The sequence below is a fragment of the Tenebrio molitor genome, chromosome 1, assembly GCF_963966145.1.
Source record: "Tenebrio molitor chromosome 1, icTenMoli1.1, whole genome shotgun sequence".
Classification (NCBI taxonomy): domain Eukaryota; kingdom Metazoa; phylum Arthropoda; class Insecta; order Coleoptera; family Tenebrionidae; genus Tenebrio; species Tenebrio molitor.
Genome location: NC_091046.1, coordinates 15,636,067 through 15,655,409, shown reverse-complemented (window position 1 = coordinate 15,655,409; position 19,343 = coordinate 15,636,067). Strand labels below are relative to the sequence as shown.

Below are 19,343 nucleotides of genomic sequence, written 5' to 3'. Positions count from 1 at the left end.
TTAAATATGTACTTGAGGGAAAATTTATCTTTCGTTGTCTCATGGTTTAAACACGATTTAAACAATTACTTTTTTCACGTTAATATTTGCTGTTCTTTGTTAACAAACGAATTTAAATTACATAATTACCTGCCATTTCGTGGACCAACGTTAGGAACATAAGAGGAACTGGCTGTGATGGCCTCGTCAGGAATGGTGCCAGATTCCATTCCGAGTGGTTCATTACAGTATCCTGAAACAAACATACCTACATTTCAGTGCAACGCATCCCCCATGTAATCTTTCGTTGAATTTATTACGTATTGTTAAATTATTGCTGGAGCCAGAACTTGTGTATATGTATTTTATATATTTAAGTGAAAATGATAATAATAATAAATTAATAAAGTCAAAGTTTCCTGGTGTGATTGATCGATAAAAGATTAAAAGTTCTTCCTAAGTGGTTAACATTCGCTCCTATCCAAAGCTAAAATATTGAATGGTAACATATTATGCGGAAGATATTCTTAAGTTTTATTTCACGGAATGACTATATTACCATTTATCACTGCTCTGTAATTATAATAAACACACATAATGTACATTATTTTTGTGAATTGTTATTACAATAAGCATGATGTCAAATTAAAGTGTTTGTACTGTGGAAAGCTGAATTTAGACCTGTAAAAAAGTATATTGTGAAGGTAAATTAAACTACAACAAATACACTTCGCCGCAAAATTAACGCATAATTTAAAAAATTATTCGTATTCCATTTTACAAGTTTTTTCACTGCCAGTTGGAAACCAAAAATGTTCATTCAGATTATCTTCATGTTTTTGTGCGATATTTATTAAAAACCATTGATTGGTTTTTTTAGAATTTAACAAAAACTAAAGTGTTGCACTTTTTGCTCTTTGGTATCGAAGAATTTTGCTACATATTTATTAACCAAATGAGCTAGACATTGTTTCTGTCATATTTTATAATAAAATGAATTGTAATCAACAACATTCAAGAAATCTTTCACCGGAAGAATGTACAGTGGCTGTAGCACTTTCCGAAGAAGGAAGAACCGGGAAGGGACGAAAACGAATGGCAACGGCTAATCAAGACAGATTTTTAAGATTACAGACGTTAAGACAGAGGTTTGTAACAAGTAGGTACTAGCCTTTTCTTTGAGGTATAACGCTCTGATCAGCCAAGACACAATTAGGAGAAGGTTAGCAGAACATCAGCTACTACCCTACGTTCCTGTTACTGGTCCACTTTTAACGGCAGAACATCGTTTAGAATTTGTTCATGCACATTTAAACTGGCAAGAAGCTGGTTGGGCTAGAGTGCTGTTTACGAACGAGTCTAGGTTTTGTAGATTTTCCAATAACAGGCGTATGAGGGTTTATAGACGACCAGGGGAACGTTACGTTCAATGTAACATTGCTCAGACCGTCAGTTATGGTGGAGGCTCAATTATGGTTTGGGGTGGGATATCTTTAGAAGGTCGTACGGAGCTGGTAATTGTAAACCAGGGAAGGTTAACAGCAGACAGATACGTAACAACCAGTTTGGAACCTCATGTTGTACCTTACGCACCTTACATCGACGAAAATTCCATATTGATGAATGATAATGCCAGGCCTCACACAGCTCAGATAGTGAGACAGTACCTTCAGGAAGTTAGAATTGTCACTATGAATTGGCCAGCTCGCAGCGCGGATTTGAATCCCATTGAACATTTATGGGACAATATGGACAGAAGCCTAAAAACCTTGTATCCACCTGCATTAACTCTTGGTGATCTTGGAAACCACCTTACAGAAATTTGGAATACTATCGATCAAAATGACATTAGAACGTTGATATCGAGTATGAGTAGACGATGTGAAGCAGTTATTAATGCAAGAGGATGAAACACGCGTTATTAAATTCTTTTTTTTTCGAAGTTTATTTTGTTAAGCTTCAAAATACCCTGTATATTTCTGTTTATTTAATTAAAAATTACAAAATAAATGCTTTACTATTATAACGTAACTTCATTTTTCATAATACATAATTTAAAATTAAAATTTACAGGCTTTTTTAAGTTTTTAGACAGTATGCGTTAATTTTGCGGCGAAGTGTATTATTATTTTCCCTCCACCACCCGGCGGCACGGCAATTTTGCCGGAGTACATACACTATTACGGATATTTCTATCAAGTAATAGTGCAGTGCTAATCAACATAATTATTATTTGATACAATGTCCAACGGGATTAAAAACCCATTAACAGGACAAGGAATTAAATCAATGAGTAGAAATTGAGATTGAAAAGGATTCTAAACTTGCAAACTTTGGTAGTATGTCTTTATGTCACCTAATGTGCAACCAAATAAATATATCAATCTCGTTCTCAATGGAGGTATAACTGCCAAGCATAAAATTTAAGGGAGAGTTCATCAGGAGATTAGTCCGAGAGGTTGATAAACAAAAAGTGTTAGAGTTTCTAGCGTTACTCCTGGGAACTTTGATAGAAATTTGTTGAAGAAGGGAAATAAATTCTTGAACACCATGTAAAACTTTAAACAGGAACAAGACGGAATGTTCTGTTCTTATTGTAATAAGAGAAGTTAAACCAACCTTATTCAACAATATTTCTTGAGGACAACCTCTCTGAGGATAGTTCCTTCGGTCAAAGCACTTTTTAAAAATCTCCGTTGAACACCTTCCAATTCCGAGGTGTAAACATTGTACATACCATACGAGAGAAGCATATTCAAGTTGAGATCTGACGTAACTGACGTACAGAAGTTTTAAAGTTTCAACGTCATTAAATTCTCTCCCATTACGTATAACGAATCCCAAGGACCTGAACGCAGAACAGACAATGGTGTCAATGTGATTTTTAAAGTAGAGTTTAGGGTCAAAGATGACGCCAACGCACGTTCCATTGATGTTGTAGTCATAGCTAAGTTGATGTATTTTTCTAGCAAATGTCATCACATAACACTTAGAGGGATTTAAGAATAGGTTATTATTAGTGCACCAGCAGTGAATAGCATCTAGCTTACTTTGCAGACGTACACAGTCCTGAGGTGATTCGATTGTGCAGTAGATTTTCAAGTCATCGGCGTAGAACAGAGTGGAAACATCAATTACGTCAACTATATCATTTATAAACATGTTAAAAAATAGAGGACCAAGGACTGAGCCTTGGGGTACACCACAGTTTTGTTTAACCAAGCAGGATTTAGGCCCTCCCACACCGACAAAAAGAAATCTGCCGACAAGGTAGGAACCAATTAGTCGTATGAGAGAGTCGGAAAGCCTAAAGTTTTCAAGTTTACAAAGAAGAAGCTCTTGGTGAATTTTATCAAACGCTCTCGAGAAATCCGTATAGATCACGTCCATCGAAGGCTTCAGACAGAAACTGCGTAATGGTAACAAGGTTTGTCTCAGTTAAACGTGTTCTAATTAACCCATGTTATTTAGGCGATAGTACTGCACTAACATGATTATAAATTAATTAGCATATGCAACAGATGTTCGAATATTTTTGAAAAATATCGAGTATTAATTCAAAATCGGTATTCTTAACAATCGTGAAAAGATCAAACCTACTTTTTCAACAAGGAAGAGGGTCTATTGAAGATGACGAGCATGTACGTTTGACAAGTAGGCTAACTACTGATAATATTAAAAATGAAAAAATTAGTAGAAATTCTGACAGTGTCGAACAAAAAAAATAATTAAAGTCTACACAAACGCCGCTCATAAACAGCCGGTATTTTCTTGCACATAATGTCTATGAAGGCTTTGTCGATGCAAACTTTTACACTATAGAAACATTCAAGCATGCTGAGGAGACTGTTCCATCATAGTGCGGCAGTCAAGAATTAAACTCATTTCTTTACTCTTCGCTTCCTTTACCTATTTTTGTACAAACCATCTTTGGTAGGTGATATTTGAAAATTAATTCGCATCGCGGGATTCAGTAGGCCGAAAAATGTGCTGGATCCAGCTGGATTGGTGGATGAGGGATCCAGCAATTGCAATCCCTACAACCAAGTGATTTTTTTGCAGGTTTTTAATCCTCCTTTTTTTCTTCAAATGACTTGATATTTTTTCCTATGCTTTAATAACAAAATTTTTGTGTAAAATTGTAATTTCCAATAAACGGCTAAACGTGATATCAAATCAGATTCTTCAGTTTTTTATACTCCTGTTTATTCGTGTGAAGATAATTCTACAAAAATGATAGTGGCGTCTTATTTTTCATGTCATTGTGAAGCACCTTTCAATAACTGAACATAGATATGTTATAGGGGTTGTTACGGAAATTCATGTAAATATAAAAGTAGTCGGTAATAGAATTGATCAAGCTGAGACATTTTTTTTAAGCAATTTTTCGTAAGAGCCTTTAGGTGATAAAATTCAAAATAGATTTTGTATGAAAACCGATACTCGTTACACATTGAGATGTGAACATCGTTCACATGAACGCTCTATAAAAAACGATGGCACAACATTATTTGACATTGAAACTTGCCGTAGGTGAATAATGATGATCTTGGCGTGAATAAGAAAAAGATGAAGTACTCGTAGATGAATATAGTAAGTGCCCTAACTAATAATTCACCGTATCGTGGAAGTTTGTTTTCTCAATATCTGTAAACGAATTTAAAAAACGCAACAGAAAAACTACCTCTTCCACCCAAACATGTGGCTTATAAATTATGTTCGAAAAGATCCTGGAATAGAAAGGAGCTGGTCGAGATGGGCAGGTGTGGCCCCGGGAGTAGTGCAGTGAATTAGGCTTGTGATAGCCGGTGATAGAGATACAGTTACTTGGTGTTTTTAGTAACTTTTAGTAACTGGGTGAAAGCAGGTTTGGGAAACCTGGGCTATGAAATCAGTATCATCAATGTTTAAAACCTCTGGCAAATACCATGCTATATTCCTGAACAGCGAACCAAGTTCGGGTGGCTCATGACACGGCGATGGCGTTGCATTGGTGGTGGCAATGCATTGATCATACGTTTGCTTGATAAAAGGTTGTGAGGTAATCGCGGTTCCCAGGTACATTAATAATAATAACGTACGGATGGGAGCTATCGCGCCTCACGCTGGCATTGGCGGTCTCCTTCTGCGGAGACTGTGGGCGAGCTGTGCATCCCAAACTTCACACTGGGGCTATTACAGGTGCTACCAGAACGTGCAACACAACCCCGGAATGTAGCGCTCTGGACACGACGCCCGTGGGTGGAGCCTCTCGTCATGATCGAATGTGCATTTCCATTTGATTGAGGTGAGATGTGATTTGCCTAATTTCATGCCTAAAGCCGAACAGTATTGAAAACCTTAAGTAACGTATCAGATATGAAATAAGTCACACCGGAAATGTTAGAAAACGTAAGGGATGCATGTTACTATCCATTTGCCAACAAAAAAACGGTGCACATTTTGAACATTTCTTGCATAATAGAATTCAACTTATAAAATTGGTTTTTAATTTTAGCAAGTAAGCTTTCAATTTCAAATTCGATTCAGGATACAAATAATGCATTGTATTTCTTGCGAAGTGTGCTTTTAAACGGGGTCACTTGGCATACCTTTACATTTGAAAAAAAAAGTTAGAGGTAGTTACGCACTTCTTGGAGGAGATATGCAAAAACCATATTCGCCAAAATGTGGGCAAAGAAAAACAAAAATCGACCTGTTTCGGGATTTTTTTACAAAAATCGCCTATGTCCAAGTTATGAATTTTAATCCAGTTAAAGTTTCCACACTGTATGGTGTCATATATTATGTTTCAAGTGGCCCCACAGAGAATAATCACAATTCTCGTGAACGCAGTGGTCACATTTCTACCAGTACATCTTTTTGCAAATATACCTATTGTTTAACAAATAATTAAACGACGTTTACAGTGCATTGGGGTGGAGCTCTTATTGTTATTAGTACCTTTTCGCAACAGACAATTTTATTTGTGACTGTGATGGACATCGATGTCTCATCAGTTCCTCACCTCTAGTGTAGATTGTAGTCGGAGCAGATATGGGTATTGTAGACATTAAATTTCGCTTTACGCGTGAATCCAGCTTTATCAGCAAATATCAGATTATTTAGAAAATCAGGTTGTTCATGATTTTTTTTTTCTTAGCGAACGACAAAAAGCCAATCAAGGAGATGGACCTCCAGGCTTTAATGCTTCTACGCTTTGGAAATGATAAATAAGGATACAGTCCTTACTCGTGAAGAATTCTCTATATTATAAACATTGAAATACCTACCCATAAGAAATGCCAGTTTTCGAATATGTACTTATATTTGGTTCTTCAGCAACAACTTCCAGTTTTATTTCCACGACCACTATCGATCTTTGACGACCACGATCACGAATGGGTGGGTTAAATTGGTTAAAATCCCGTAAATATTGCACAGCTGCAGTAAACTACAAACGTCTCAGCTGTCATGCGTTTCCAAAGGATTCCCAAGTAATGGTCACTTAATACAGAGTAATTACATATAATGTATTAAAAAAAATATTTAAGGAATCGTTTTCAATGCTTTAAAGTTTCTGCAAAATTTCACGGGGACGGAACAGGTTCCAAATACACTGACCAGCACAAAAAACGACTCATTATGATTTCTTTAATAAATGATCTTGAAATTATATTTTTCCAATATCGCTTATTTTTTTCATCACTCAATTTAGTGAGGAAAACAGGCGTTTGCATCACTAGTGAGGAAAATGGAGAAAGTAAACTCACAAGTGAGGAATTTTTTTTTTCCACTACTAGTCTCAGAAGGCAAATTGCGGTGCCGCCGGGTGGTGGAGGGTTAAGATAATAATAATTCTCTCTTTTTACTTAACCTTTCTTTTATAAGATTTTTTATAAGAAGTTTTTTTTTTTTGTTTTCTGTGTAAATGTGGTTGATATCAATACTTTAATCAAAGAGCAAGTTAATATTTTTTATCTACAAGCGAATCACAAAAAAAAAAATCGGACATGAACTCATTTATTTTTCTTTTCCAGCAGTTACATTTAAATTATATACAGTGTGGAAATTACTTATGGAATAAATTCAGTAATTTCAAAACTAATGACATTTGCCGAAAACGCTGAAACAGGTCAATTTTTGTTTTTAATAATGCTTATTTTAAGTTACTTCACTTGTTCATGACGTCATCCATTTTTGAGCTATGACGTCATCACCAATTTTTTTTTACGACAACCCCCACTTTTTTCTTCTCTTTCTGATAGTCCTTCCTACTACCTAAACGATGAATGAAAAAAATTGGTATCTTACATAACAATTTCTTTGAGAAAATAACAAATTTTATTTCAAAAATTTAATTTAATTTTTAATGTACTTATTTTTTTTTCTATGTGGTTATTTAAAATCGAGGGTTTACTTTAATAGACCAAACAATTTAGAAGATTTATGACAGAGAATTCGCGCTGAAATGGAACAAATCAGCCCTGACATTATTGAGCGCGGTGTACAGTGCGAAAAGTTTCTTTCTGTTTAAGGTCAATTAAAATTTTTACATTAAAAATTAAATTAAATTTTTGAAGTAAAATTTGTCATTTTCTCAAAAAAATTGTTATCTAAGGTACCAATTTTTTTTCATTAATCGTTTAGTTAGTAGTAAGGTCTATCAGAAAAAGAAGAAAAAAGTTAGTGTTGTCATTTAAAAAAAATGGTGATGACGTCATAGCTCAAAAATGAATGGCGTCATAAACAAGTGAAGCAACTTAAAATAAGACACACGAGAAATAAAAATCGACCTGTTTCGGCATTTTTGACAAATGTCAATATTTTTGAAATTACTGAATTTATTCCATAAGTGGTTTCCACACTGTATTCTTCAAATTTGCAGTTTTAAAATTTTAAGGCACTAGTAATTTCTACTTCCCTTGTTATTGGTAGCTGAAGTTTCGATAATATTAGTAAACTCTACAATGCTCTCTAAATTATCCGATGTGCTTTCTGCAAATTTCCAGGTAAAACTTTCCCAAAATGGTGAATGATCGCGATTTGTAATTTTTAGTATCTTGAACTTTAACTAAGGTAGCAGAGACTAGAACCCAAATCTTCGATATCTCTCATTGTCAAATTGGTGAATTTATCGCATCAAAAGCGCCGGTCAGACACAATAATATTTATAATTCTTCTTCTAGGGAACTCAGAAATTTTACCTTTATAGCCAGATACTTTTAATCGCTTCACATTATGTTTTGTGCATTATTGTCCCTTTTTATTTAAGGTAATTGTTTCTACGTTTTTTGTCGGTAGAACTATGCCACACCCTGTAGGTATACTATTGCGCGTTCAAATGAAATCCCTTGCTGAGTAGGCGTTGGAAAAATTAAACCGTTTAGAACAGTGTAAAGTTTGAATTTCCCGCTGTTTGACATGAATGACATTTGTTTATGTTTAATCGGGACATAATTGCACATGTTTGTTTTCAACAAAGGGTGCCTTTAGATATTTGCTTCGAGAATAGGAATCGTTAAGTGATTCTATTTTTAATGTAAAACATTGTATAGAAAGAAAAAAAAAGAAATATTTTTTTGGCTTAGAGCTAAAATTTAGAATTTTAGGTTTGCTGTCAACATGCTCCAATTAATCTACTCTTTAAAAAAGCACAACAATTGACAGTTTCCAAAGCCTTCTCAGCCCAGGATTTCACTTGAACGAGCGATATAATATAGTAAGTAGGACTAAGTAAAATTTTTATTGTTGATAATGAAAAATTTTTAATTGATGATATTTGGTTTTTTATGTCACAAAAGGAGCAATTAAGGAAAGTAAAAGTACTTAGCAAATCCAGTTTTAAATAAGTGAGTGCACAAACAGTTTCGTTTGGAAGAGAATTCCAGCTCTTCGCAACATGGTTCGGGAAAAATACTACTTCTTAATTTTTTTTCCGTACTAAATGCATGATCCCTCCAAATTACCAATCAAATAAGAATTCTATTCTGGCACAGCACAATCGATGGGCACCTGCTATTAAATTCTTTCGAGACGCTAATGAACATGTAATTAGAAAGAAATAAATGAAGGCCATATTAACATGACGAGGCGAAATGAAAGAAAATCTACTTACCAAAACTCAAGTTTTTATTGGACGTAATGTAATAAGCTTCTCATCGGATTTCCCATTCCACGAACTGTATTTTATTTTTGAACGAAATTGTGATGGTTTTTGTACAGGGTCATTATAAATGATTGTACCATCGTAGTTGGCGTTGAAAACCCATACAAATTTTGGATGTGCCTCCAGCCTCGCAACGTTAGACAAACTAATAGACAGATTGCCACTACCGCCAGTAGCGCCACCTATCGGCGATACTAGTCTCACTCATGTTATCAAGCTTGCGGCATATTCAACTAACCGATCTTAATAAAGTGAAAAAAAGACAAAATACGAATACTACATACATTTGGTGCGATTCTGTGTTAAAATTTACCAATATTGCTATATAACAAGGTTGTAGTTGCTATGATATGAAGCTGTTGATTGGTTGGATCTATACAATTATTAAGTATTAAGTATAAAGAACGATAAGGACAATGTACCGATTGAAGATAATTGTTTGCAGGAGGAGCGCAGCGACGACTCCAAATATTGTCTGAGATCTCACATTTGTGCGATTGAATATTTATTACAAAACATTCATATCTAGAATATACGCGATGCGATACGTGTTACCCTTCACATCAAGTTGCCATAATGTCGATTTTTACATTGCGTTTCTAAGGCAATCTGCAAACAGTTACCGCGAGTGCAGTTTTTGTGTGCAATTATCGCCAGTGGTGTTGAAAAAAGCAGAAGAAATGAGTGATCTTGGTGATACCGACAACGAAGTAGACGTTGTAAAAGAAACTTGGAATGTGGGGCGCGTTCAGCTCTGATTTCTAAGAAATCCAGAGAACGTTACGACTAGGAGTCACACATTTCCTCGAAGTTCAGCTACATTGTTAGCTAATAAAGATGAGGACCTTCTTGGACTAAAAAGACATGGAGGTTGGAAGTCTTCAAGTACAGTTGAAGGCTACATTGAAGATTCCTCATGGCGTCACAAATAAAGAATTTTCGAAACCAGCGTAATCAAGAAGACAAGGAAAATTCCGGGTATGAAAATTTTGGCAATGCTAATGTCGCGGCAAGTCCGCTAATGTTATTTAATTGCAGCGGCAAGGAAGGTCGACTACAAAAGTCTAAAGAATTTTCGACACCAACGACCTCAATGTGTAATTAAGAAGACAAGGAAAATTCGCGAAATGAAAATTTTGACATTGCTAATGTCGTGGCAACTCCGTTAATGTGTTATTTCGTTGCAGCGGCAAGGAGAGCCGACTACAAGAGCCGTGTGAGTTTCCAGAAAGTGCTAACATCTTGTCTTCTGTGTACATAAATAAAGAATTTTCGAAACCAACGACCTCAGTGTGTAGTCAAAAAGACAAAGAAAATTCGGGGTATGAAAATTTTGACAATGTTAATGTCGCGGCAAGTCCGCTAATGTTATTTCATTGCAGCGGCAAGGAAGGCCTGCCACAAGAGCCGTGTGAGTTTCCAGAAAGTGCTAACATCCTGTCTTCAACTTTTGTCTACATAAATATTATTATAATAATTGATTAATTTTGAATAAATTTACTTACCTACCGTTCTAGAAGACCAAAAATTACTTACGGTCGAGTTTATCGTTAGCAACGAGTAAACATAGCTTACCGTCTTGGAAACAGACGTGGTAAACAAGCAATTAGAGTACAATCGCGCAAAAATGGTATTATCGAGTCAAAAGTTGGGTTATATTCAATAAAGACCAGTTCACACATATTTGTCAGTTGTGGCCAAGATTCCGTGTCCGGAATAGTATTTCAAAATGTGTTTTTTTTAGTTATTTTTCCTGGAATTTTATATAATTCGTCAATTTCGGTAATTCGTCACCCACCCCGGTCCCGGACCTGACGAATTATTGAGTTTCTACTGTATATAGAAATATATGTATTTCAATCGACTAAACATAGAGTGCATTTATAGCCTAATTGAACATGTCATTATGATTGACTTGCAAAGTAAATTTCATTGTAATTATAAATTAAAATTGGCAGGCAGCTTTCTGTAGCATATGCATGTAACGTTTTTTTGTTCGACGAGCTCCTTAAATGCAACAAATCGTTTAATGTCTTGACATTTCGCTTTGACAAGTTGTGACATCATTTATCAAAATCCTTTCACATAGGAGAAAATTCTCAAATTCTGACAGTATCGAACAAAACATTTTTTTTAATAGTGTAGACTTTTATTTTGAATTTAAATTTGCCGCGCCTGAAGAGGGCGCGACAGTCACCGACTCAAGCGTGGAGGGAGGACTCAAGACACACACATCGACAAGACAGTCAGAGAAAAATTGTAAACCATGTAACAACACGCAAATTAAATAAAGTTTATATTAAAATAAAGCAGTGGAAGTGTTTTATGCCGATCAGAAAAGAAGAAAGGGACCACAATAGTTATTCCTACGTGGTTGATTAATTTAACATTTTGTGACGTCGTAACTTCCAGGTTCCCCTATTATCGCACAATTAATTCGAAGATTGCTAGACCCTTATACCCTAAATATAAAATGACACACTTAAGCTCTTTAACCGGTATCAATCATTCGTGAGATCAGGCTTCCTAAACAAGAGGACCTCAACTTAAGATGTCATAAACATACTTAAGGTGTTGTTAGCAAACTTCCACGTGAATGTTAATAAAAGTGGCCTTTAAGTTGAACCTTATGGAACACAACTTAATATCAGATGTCAATCAGCATGTTTGCTGTCAATTTTCATTTAAAACTGTTTATTAAGAAATCGCGAATCAACTTCTAAACGATTACCACGAACATTATGTTAGTTGTTGTTATGTTAGTATGTACTTTGCTCGCAGCACATTATTTCCTGTAATTGGGTGCTTCCTGTAGGAAATATATTTATTTATTATTATTATTATTATTATTATTATTATTATTATCATACTGTTGTTCAGTTTTGTCAGTAGTTGAGAAATTAGCAGGTGATCAAATACTCATTAATGGTAAGCGTTCATTTTCCTCCGCAGCAAAACTAAAATTTTATCGTCTCTCCAGGAGCGTACATTTTATAAAATATGATACATATACAAGGGTGTATTTTTAAAATGTGCCGAAATTTTACCTACGAGGTTGTGGGACATCGTAGAAGACTAAAAGCAATTTAAAAAAATTGTAGCTCAAAAGTTAAATGTCATTTATATTTTGACATAGAATTCTTTAAATATTTTTTCCGAGTTCTACATGAAGCCAATAGCTCGTGGTTAAAATTTTGACGAGCATTTCAGGGACACTTGTATGGTAAAAGGTACTATAATGGAGAGATTTATTTGAAGACAATTCAAGGTTTAAAAGAACCATTGAATTTGAGACGGCTTTCATCGTAGCGTCAAAAAATCTGCATTTTCCGGACAATTGCAAGGTCCATAAAGCACGCAATGTTCAGGCTATAATTCAGGAATGTGAATTGAACTGCCTCATCCACCTTACAGCCCCGATTTAGCACCATGCGACATCTTTTTTTCAAAAAACTAAAAACAAATTGCAGGGGCAGAAAATTTACCACCGATAATAAGCTAATGATAGCTGGTGGTGGTTACTTTGCGGAGTTTCCGAAAGATTTTTTTCTTGAAGGGATGCGGCAACTCGAGAAACGTTGGATTAAGGCCCGGTTTATTCACCTTCAAGTAACTTTATCTGGCCAGTGGTTGCAATGATTTAGAATCTGCTATTGGTAGATCCATGGTAATTACCGTTCAAATAAAGTTACTTGAAGGTGAATAAACCGGGCCTAAGTGTACCTATGTGTTGAAGGTCGTTATGTAGGAAAAAGAACTTTTATTTTCCTACGTGCTTCGTTTCATGGCTAGGTAGATTCAGATTACATAAAAATTCGCTCTCGTAGTTACCATTTAACTGGCAACACAAGCACGTGTTTTCCAACAAATTCACGTGTAAAGGCCCATACACAATGGCGTTAACGTTACGTCGATGTTAAAACGTTAATGTTAACGTTAGATCTAGAAATTCAAAATTACATGTATTTCATTGTGGACCGTTCACAATGACGTTATGATGAAAATTAATGTTGCATGATATTGTTAGCGTTAACGTTAGTTCTAGAAATGTTCTGGATTCTTAACGTTACATTCTAACATTAGCCAACGGAAATAATTTATAAAAAGTACTGAAATACATGTAATTAGATCTAACGTTAACATTAACGTTTTAACATCGACGTAACGTTAACGCCATTGTGAAAGGGCTGTTAAGCAAGCGTTTATTCTATTGCATCCGTTGCGTGGCTTGGGTATAGGCTTCCATATAATCTATTCACTATTCTGGTAACATTGTTGGTAGTAACCACAAAACAATAAAATTCCCTAATAGAAATTGATAGCTTTCGTGTAAGGTTAGGTTGAAATCAATTAAGGTTAAATTATGTAACGCAAACGGTAACATCGTTGCCAGCTTGCACGTATTTCCAGTTGAATCATAATTTGACAATTTGAGTAAGAATGCCTCTGAAATTTGAACTTGAATATTTATAAAAACAAATGTGCAAGGTTTATTAATGATATACCTATGTACAGAGTGACTACGAAAATTGGAGTCATTTTTCTTCATATTGCCAAGAGATGTCGCTGTTTTTACAAAAATTTGAGGATCGAAAAAATATATTTCATTAAATGGCAACATCAATTTCAATATTTCGTGCAATTGTCACTATGTTTAACAATTATTGTTAATGTCACTGCTAATTTAAAATTATGAATTTCAATATTGAGCAGCGAATGGTATTATCCTGCTAGAGAAGATCGCTCTGGTTGAACAGCAGCTGCAAGAGTGCAGGCTCATTAGCGTGTAACATGTCCTAATCAGCTGCAACTAACATTTAGCTAGATTTTTTGAAAGCATAGTTATTTAAAAAAAAATCAATGTTGTCAGCAATTCCATTTCATTTTTTTGTAGTTCCATTTTTTGGGCAAATGTGGAAAAGTGAATCCAATCCAGTCTGCATAACATAGGTACTAATGGAAAACTGTATATGTACAGTCGATTGACAAATAAAACTGGGACCAAAGTGACAATCACATAAATACAAAATTTATAAATCTCCATAATGTGCTTTATCACAAATAGGTTCACTTTGGTATGGCATACCTATTATATAGACACTGACAAATATATTGACAATTCAATAGTCTGATTTACATAGATTCAAAAAAATAGCGTACACCTAATAATTCCCCATGTAATGTTAGCTTTGTTTTCATGGTTACATTAAAGTGACAAAAGCCCGAATCATCACTAAACTAGAAGGAAGGTAGCGTGTTGCCTAGAAAGAGTATAGGGGACCATTTACATTAGGAAAATATTACAAAAATCGCTCTCAGCACTTGTACGCTATTTTTTTGAAATCAAGTGTACATCTATCCATAATTTTTTAATTAAATTAAACTAGACAACATTGTTGAAATTTGAATGTCGGGACAGTCACGTCATATTATTTTTGACAGGAAAAAATATAGAATTGAGTCACTTTATCCAACATGATAAAAATAAATCACAGCCACCCCTTATCCACATTTATCGTGAATAGATAATTATACAGGTATTCTTGCTTACCTTTGAAACAAATAAACCGTATAAACTAGTTCGATGATTGTATTTATTGGCGATTGAAGATTTTATTTATCAATTTTTAATGGAAAAAGGTGCTCTTGACTATCAGGCTGGAAGTTTAATGCAGCATGCTCGGGTAAATGTGTAAGAAAATTTAATTAAATTCGCTTTTGGGTTAATCTATGAGTATAAAGTTATTTCTGTTATTAGTATTAGGCAGCCCCTGTACCTAGGTTCCTTCCCCATCACATTCTTAAGAAAGATAAGCTGGCAGCGCTCATAATGAGTACGGTGTGTATAAGCATACAATGTGATTAAACAGGCTGGCATATCTGGGCAATCTTCGTGTTTCCAAGTTCCCGCTGCAAGCTCCTTCGAGCTTCCTAATTGTTGAAGCTAGTTTCAACAATTATTGTGGGTTGGCAAGCTTATTAGACATATTAATTATAAGGACTTTTTGTACAGAGGAATACATACAAATATGATTATACGCTTGTAGGTCGAATTGGAAACCATGCCCGCGGTCTTCTTGAACTGATGCGGTAACCCGGTCACGTGAGCTGTTCTCATCACGTAATAACACAAGGCCTGCGGCATATTAATTCAAGATTCATGCGAGCTTTCATAAACTTTACATGCAGAAATGTTCTCTGATTACTCGAGTCGGGAACAGGTAGTTCCTTTCGCCGCCTGCGTGATTTATCGTCTCATATTTTCAGGAATAATATCGAGGGCGTCTATAAAGGTTCTCTTCATTGTGGAAATTTGCTAAATTAGCTCTTTTATTACAATTGCTTTAAATGGAAGTTACGCTTTCATTTGATATTCAAGTTCGGAGCTTTGTTGAAGCAAACTAAATTATTCTATCGCAATACCAAAATAGTCATACAAACCAGGCATGACAACAACATTATTTGACGTTCTGTCTAGACATTCTGACTTTTCCACTAAGAATAATGCTTGGAATTTGATAACCATAGGAGATATACATTAAATGGGAAATACTGCATCATTTCAAGTTGAAATTATCAAGTAAGTACTTAGAAATATATTGTTGGATACCACAACACCCTACGTCTTGGCGCTTGTCAGGCTAAATTCCGAGAAGCTTGTGATAATATCGGAATAGTTTAATAAGGCAGGTGAAAGCTAGCTCCTGTCAGATGCAGCTACTTGAAATGACAAGGGACGAACTGTGAGACAGAACGGTAAACGTTGTAAAATAAACTTGTGTTGCAGTTATTTAAAATTGTTATTAGCTGACGCCTTAAATACACATGATAATCAAAACTACTTTCTTACTTGACGATTACTATAATTTAAAAAATATTGGGTGATTCAACCTGATGTGGATATGGCAACTATGTACGAAAATGTACGTGGCAACTGTGTGGTTGGGGTATAGTTGACATTTGTATGACATTTCATATGCCTGTATTTGATTTTTTATACCACTGCACACTGACTTGACAATTTTCTAAATTGCGCGACTATGAATTGTAAAAAAAATGTCAACTCTATCCTATCTACAGAGTCCCCACATAAATTTTCGTACATAGTTGCCATACCTACTTATCCACAATTATTGTGAATCACCCAATAGTTAATAAAAACTAAAAGAGTAGTCATGTATACCACCTACTCTTTCATTTTTTCACGTGAATCAATTTATTTAAAGTTTTTTCAAAATGTGTATAAAAAGCGAATGAATGCAGTTTAAAAAAAACAACCAATTTTTTTAAGTTATTTATTTTTAAAAGCAATAAAATTATTAATGCAAGTTATGCTTTTATAGATATTATTTTATTAAAAACTTTCTAAAATTTCTCAGTTTTGTTTTCGTTGACGTGTTCTGAAAGTTTTGTAAAATGCTTAGAGTCGGCCAAGGAGAAAATTATCGGCACTAACTTGGTCGAATTTTTATTAGTAGCAGAGAGGCCGGACTTTCAATTTGAACAATCGCTAACCAACGGTTTTATCATGTTGGTTCAAATGATCTCAAAAACGGTTCATGAACGTCGCCGTGGATTAGAAGCTGAACTCCGAATCGTCATGAAAGAAAATGTGGGACACCGAATCTCTATGTCATCCGTGTATCACATATACAGGGTATTTCACGAGTGATAATGAGCCCGGTGGAATAGAAAATGCAACCCACAATGACAATACATTGGAACGTAAACCTGGACATGGAGGTGATAAATATCCGGCTTTTCTTCCTGATGTATTGTGGGTTGCATTTTATATTCCGCCGGGCTCATTATCACTCGTCAAATACCCTGTATAATAAGGTCTTTTGAAGTGTGTTCTTATCGTTCATTTTTGTTTCTTTCTTTTACACCACCAACACATCGCACTCGCAGACTTAAATTAGTACAAAGAACGAGTTAATTGCCACAAGAATGGCATCAAGTGACGAGTCCCGTTTTTGGCTATGGGACCGCGATGACCGATGGAGTGCCGCAAGTTACATAAACAATGTACTGCACCCTATTACTCTACCTAACCTTCATGTCCTGGTAAACTCAATTTTTCAATATTATAATCCACGCCATCAAACGGTAGGGCCTACAACATAGTCCATGCAACAATTTTGCTAAAGTTGATATCTTTTCGTGGCTTACTCGGTCTCCCGATTTGTCCCCAATTGAATATGTCTAACATTTTATGGCAAGACAATTGAGTAATTTACATCACCTTCCAAGAAACTCGAACGACCTTAAATTGCGGGTGTCGTAAGCATGGGATGGATGAACTAGCTAAGAACGCTTTTAATCATTTGATTCAAAGCATACTTTGAGGTGTAATCGAGTGTACACGAAATAGGAACTACGTGGCTCGTTATTAATTTTTTGTGCTGCCGTAGTTGCAATTGGCATTTTAAGTGGACGATTAGCGTGCGGCAATGGAAATGAGAAAACTCTAGTGCTGCAATGGACAAACAAGAAATCTAAGGCAAGAAAAAATAAACTAATTGTGGCAAATCAAGTATTACTGAAAGACAATTATGTCTCTAATGTTATAAATAAAACAAAACATGCTTCGTAAATATTTAAAAAATGCTAAAATGTGTTAATTTTAGGTTTGGGGGGTTTATTTATAAAAATTTCGGTTGGTGACCTTGCAAGCTATAAAGTTGCGTTTGAATTTGAAATTCGAGCACTGACAGATTGACATTTGACATATTTAGTGCTAAATTGAATACCAACATAATTTTGTTTAGGTAATATTTATTATGTTAATGATTCAAAAATATGTTTTATTACAAAAGGCAGCACAAAAAAAATTGTATGGTACTCTTGTGAAAACTCCATTGCTTTACTCACTCACATACAGGGCTCGACTGCGTCTCGCGCCATATTACCATTCGTAAAGCAATGGATCGCTTTCAACACTTGTAACATAAATAACTATTATTTTTATTTTGACTGTTACATCTTTCAAATTTTAATCGTTTCTTTTACAAATTTTGGGAAAATTAGAATAAAATCGATTCATAGCTTTAAGTTGTTTTTATTTCAGGGACGGTCCTATAAAATCAACGCTTTAGTTGTTATCAATTACATAATATTAAGTTTATGCCGTTTTCAAGATTTAGATTCAAATTAAGCTAAATTATTTTTCAAAAAGAGTCCAGATTTGATTGTGTAAAATACTTATAATTGTTATAAGTTTATATTCAAAAGCACTAAAGCAACTTTTTTATTTTGATTGCCACTGTTCAACATTAAGTAAGATTATTATTAATCTTGAAAATAAATCATATTGTTAAGATGCTGTTAAATAGAATATTCAGGAATAGGCTTTGTATTGTTTCTTTTTACAACTTTAATTTTTCAAATATCATTTTTTAAAATTATGTTTTTGCACCATTAAAAAAAGCAGTTGTTTTTTTTTAATCAATATGATGCGTTTAAAATGGACATTTTAACTGTGTAAAATAACATGATTCAACTTCATTTTTCACTTTATAACACTTGTCATTAACCATTTTTCCAAGTTGTTACAAAAATAAAGAAAACAAAAAATTATTGAAGGAATATTTGACATCACTTTATTATCACTTTCACCGCCGGCGCCACATTCACTAATTTAATGGAAAATAATTGTGCAATAAGTCTTAAGGTGCCAACTTAAATATGGTGGCAGTTTTTACGTTTAGCTGATTCGTATTTTAAATTTTATTAATTATTTTATAGAGAAAATCAATCATAAAAAAATTGTGCATCCAACTTCTGTGTAAAGTACTTTTTACGTGTGAGATAACAGCATTCGTTGCGTTCATGTGCGTAAACTTTCCTCTTGTAAAATAAAGTAGTATTTTATACACATTTTGCATTAATAACTATTATCCACTATCACGACATAATGTCAAACTTTATGATATTCACATAAATGTCGTAATGCGTTAAAGCAAAGTGCATGATAAACTAGTTATACAATTTTTGTATTTCTGGTATCAAAGTTATAATATGTAGTCGCATTTGCAGTGATGTCTCCAACCTAGTTATTACATACATATGTACTTTGGTTTATGCAATATTCTTATTTATCGTTTATTAATTATTTATTACGATAATAATATTTGATAGTACATAAATCGTACGATATTTGTATCGTAGATAACTTCATATTAAGATATGTACTTATATCGTAAATAACTATTTT

The 19,343-nt window shown here is 34.4% G+C and overlaps 1 protein-coding gene across 1 annotated transcript in view; it reads right to left on the bottom strand.

Moving 5' to 3' along the window:
- LOC138141231 (discoidin domain-containing receptor 2-like) overlaps positions 1 to 19,343 on the bottom strand; it is a 173,371-nt gene that overhangs the window by 101,837 nt on the left and 52,191 nt on the right. The window contains exon 3 of the mRNA XM_069061930.1: positions 130 to 232. Within this exon, the coding sequence (XP_068918031.1) occupies positions 130 to 232 (103 nt within the window). The remainder of the gene's footprint in view (positions 1 to 129; positions 233 to 19,343) is intronic.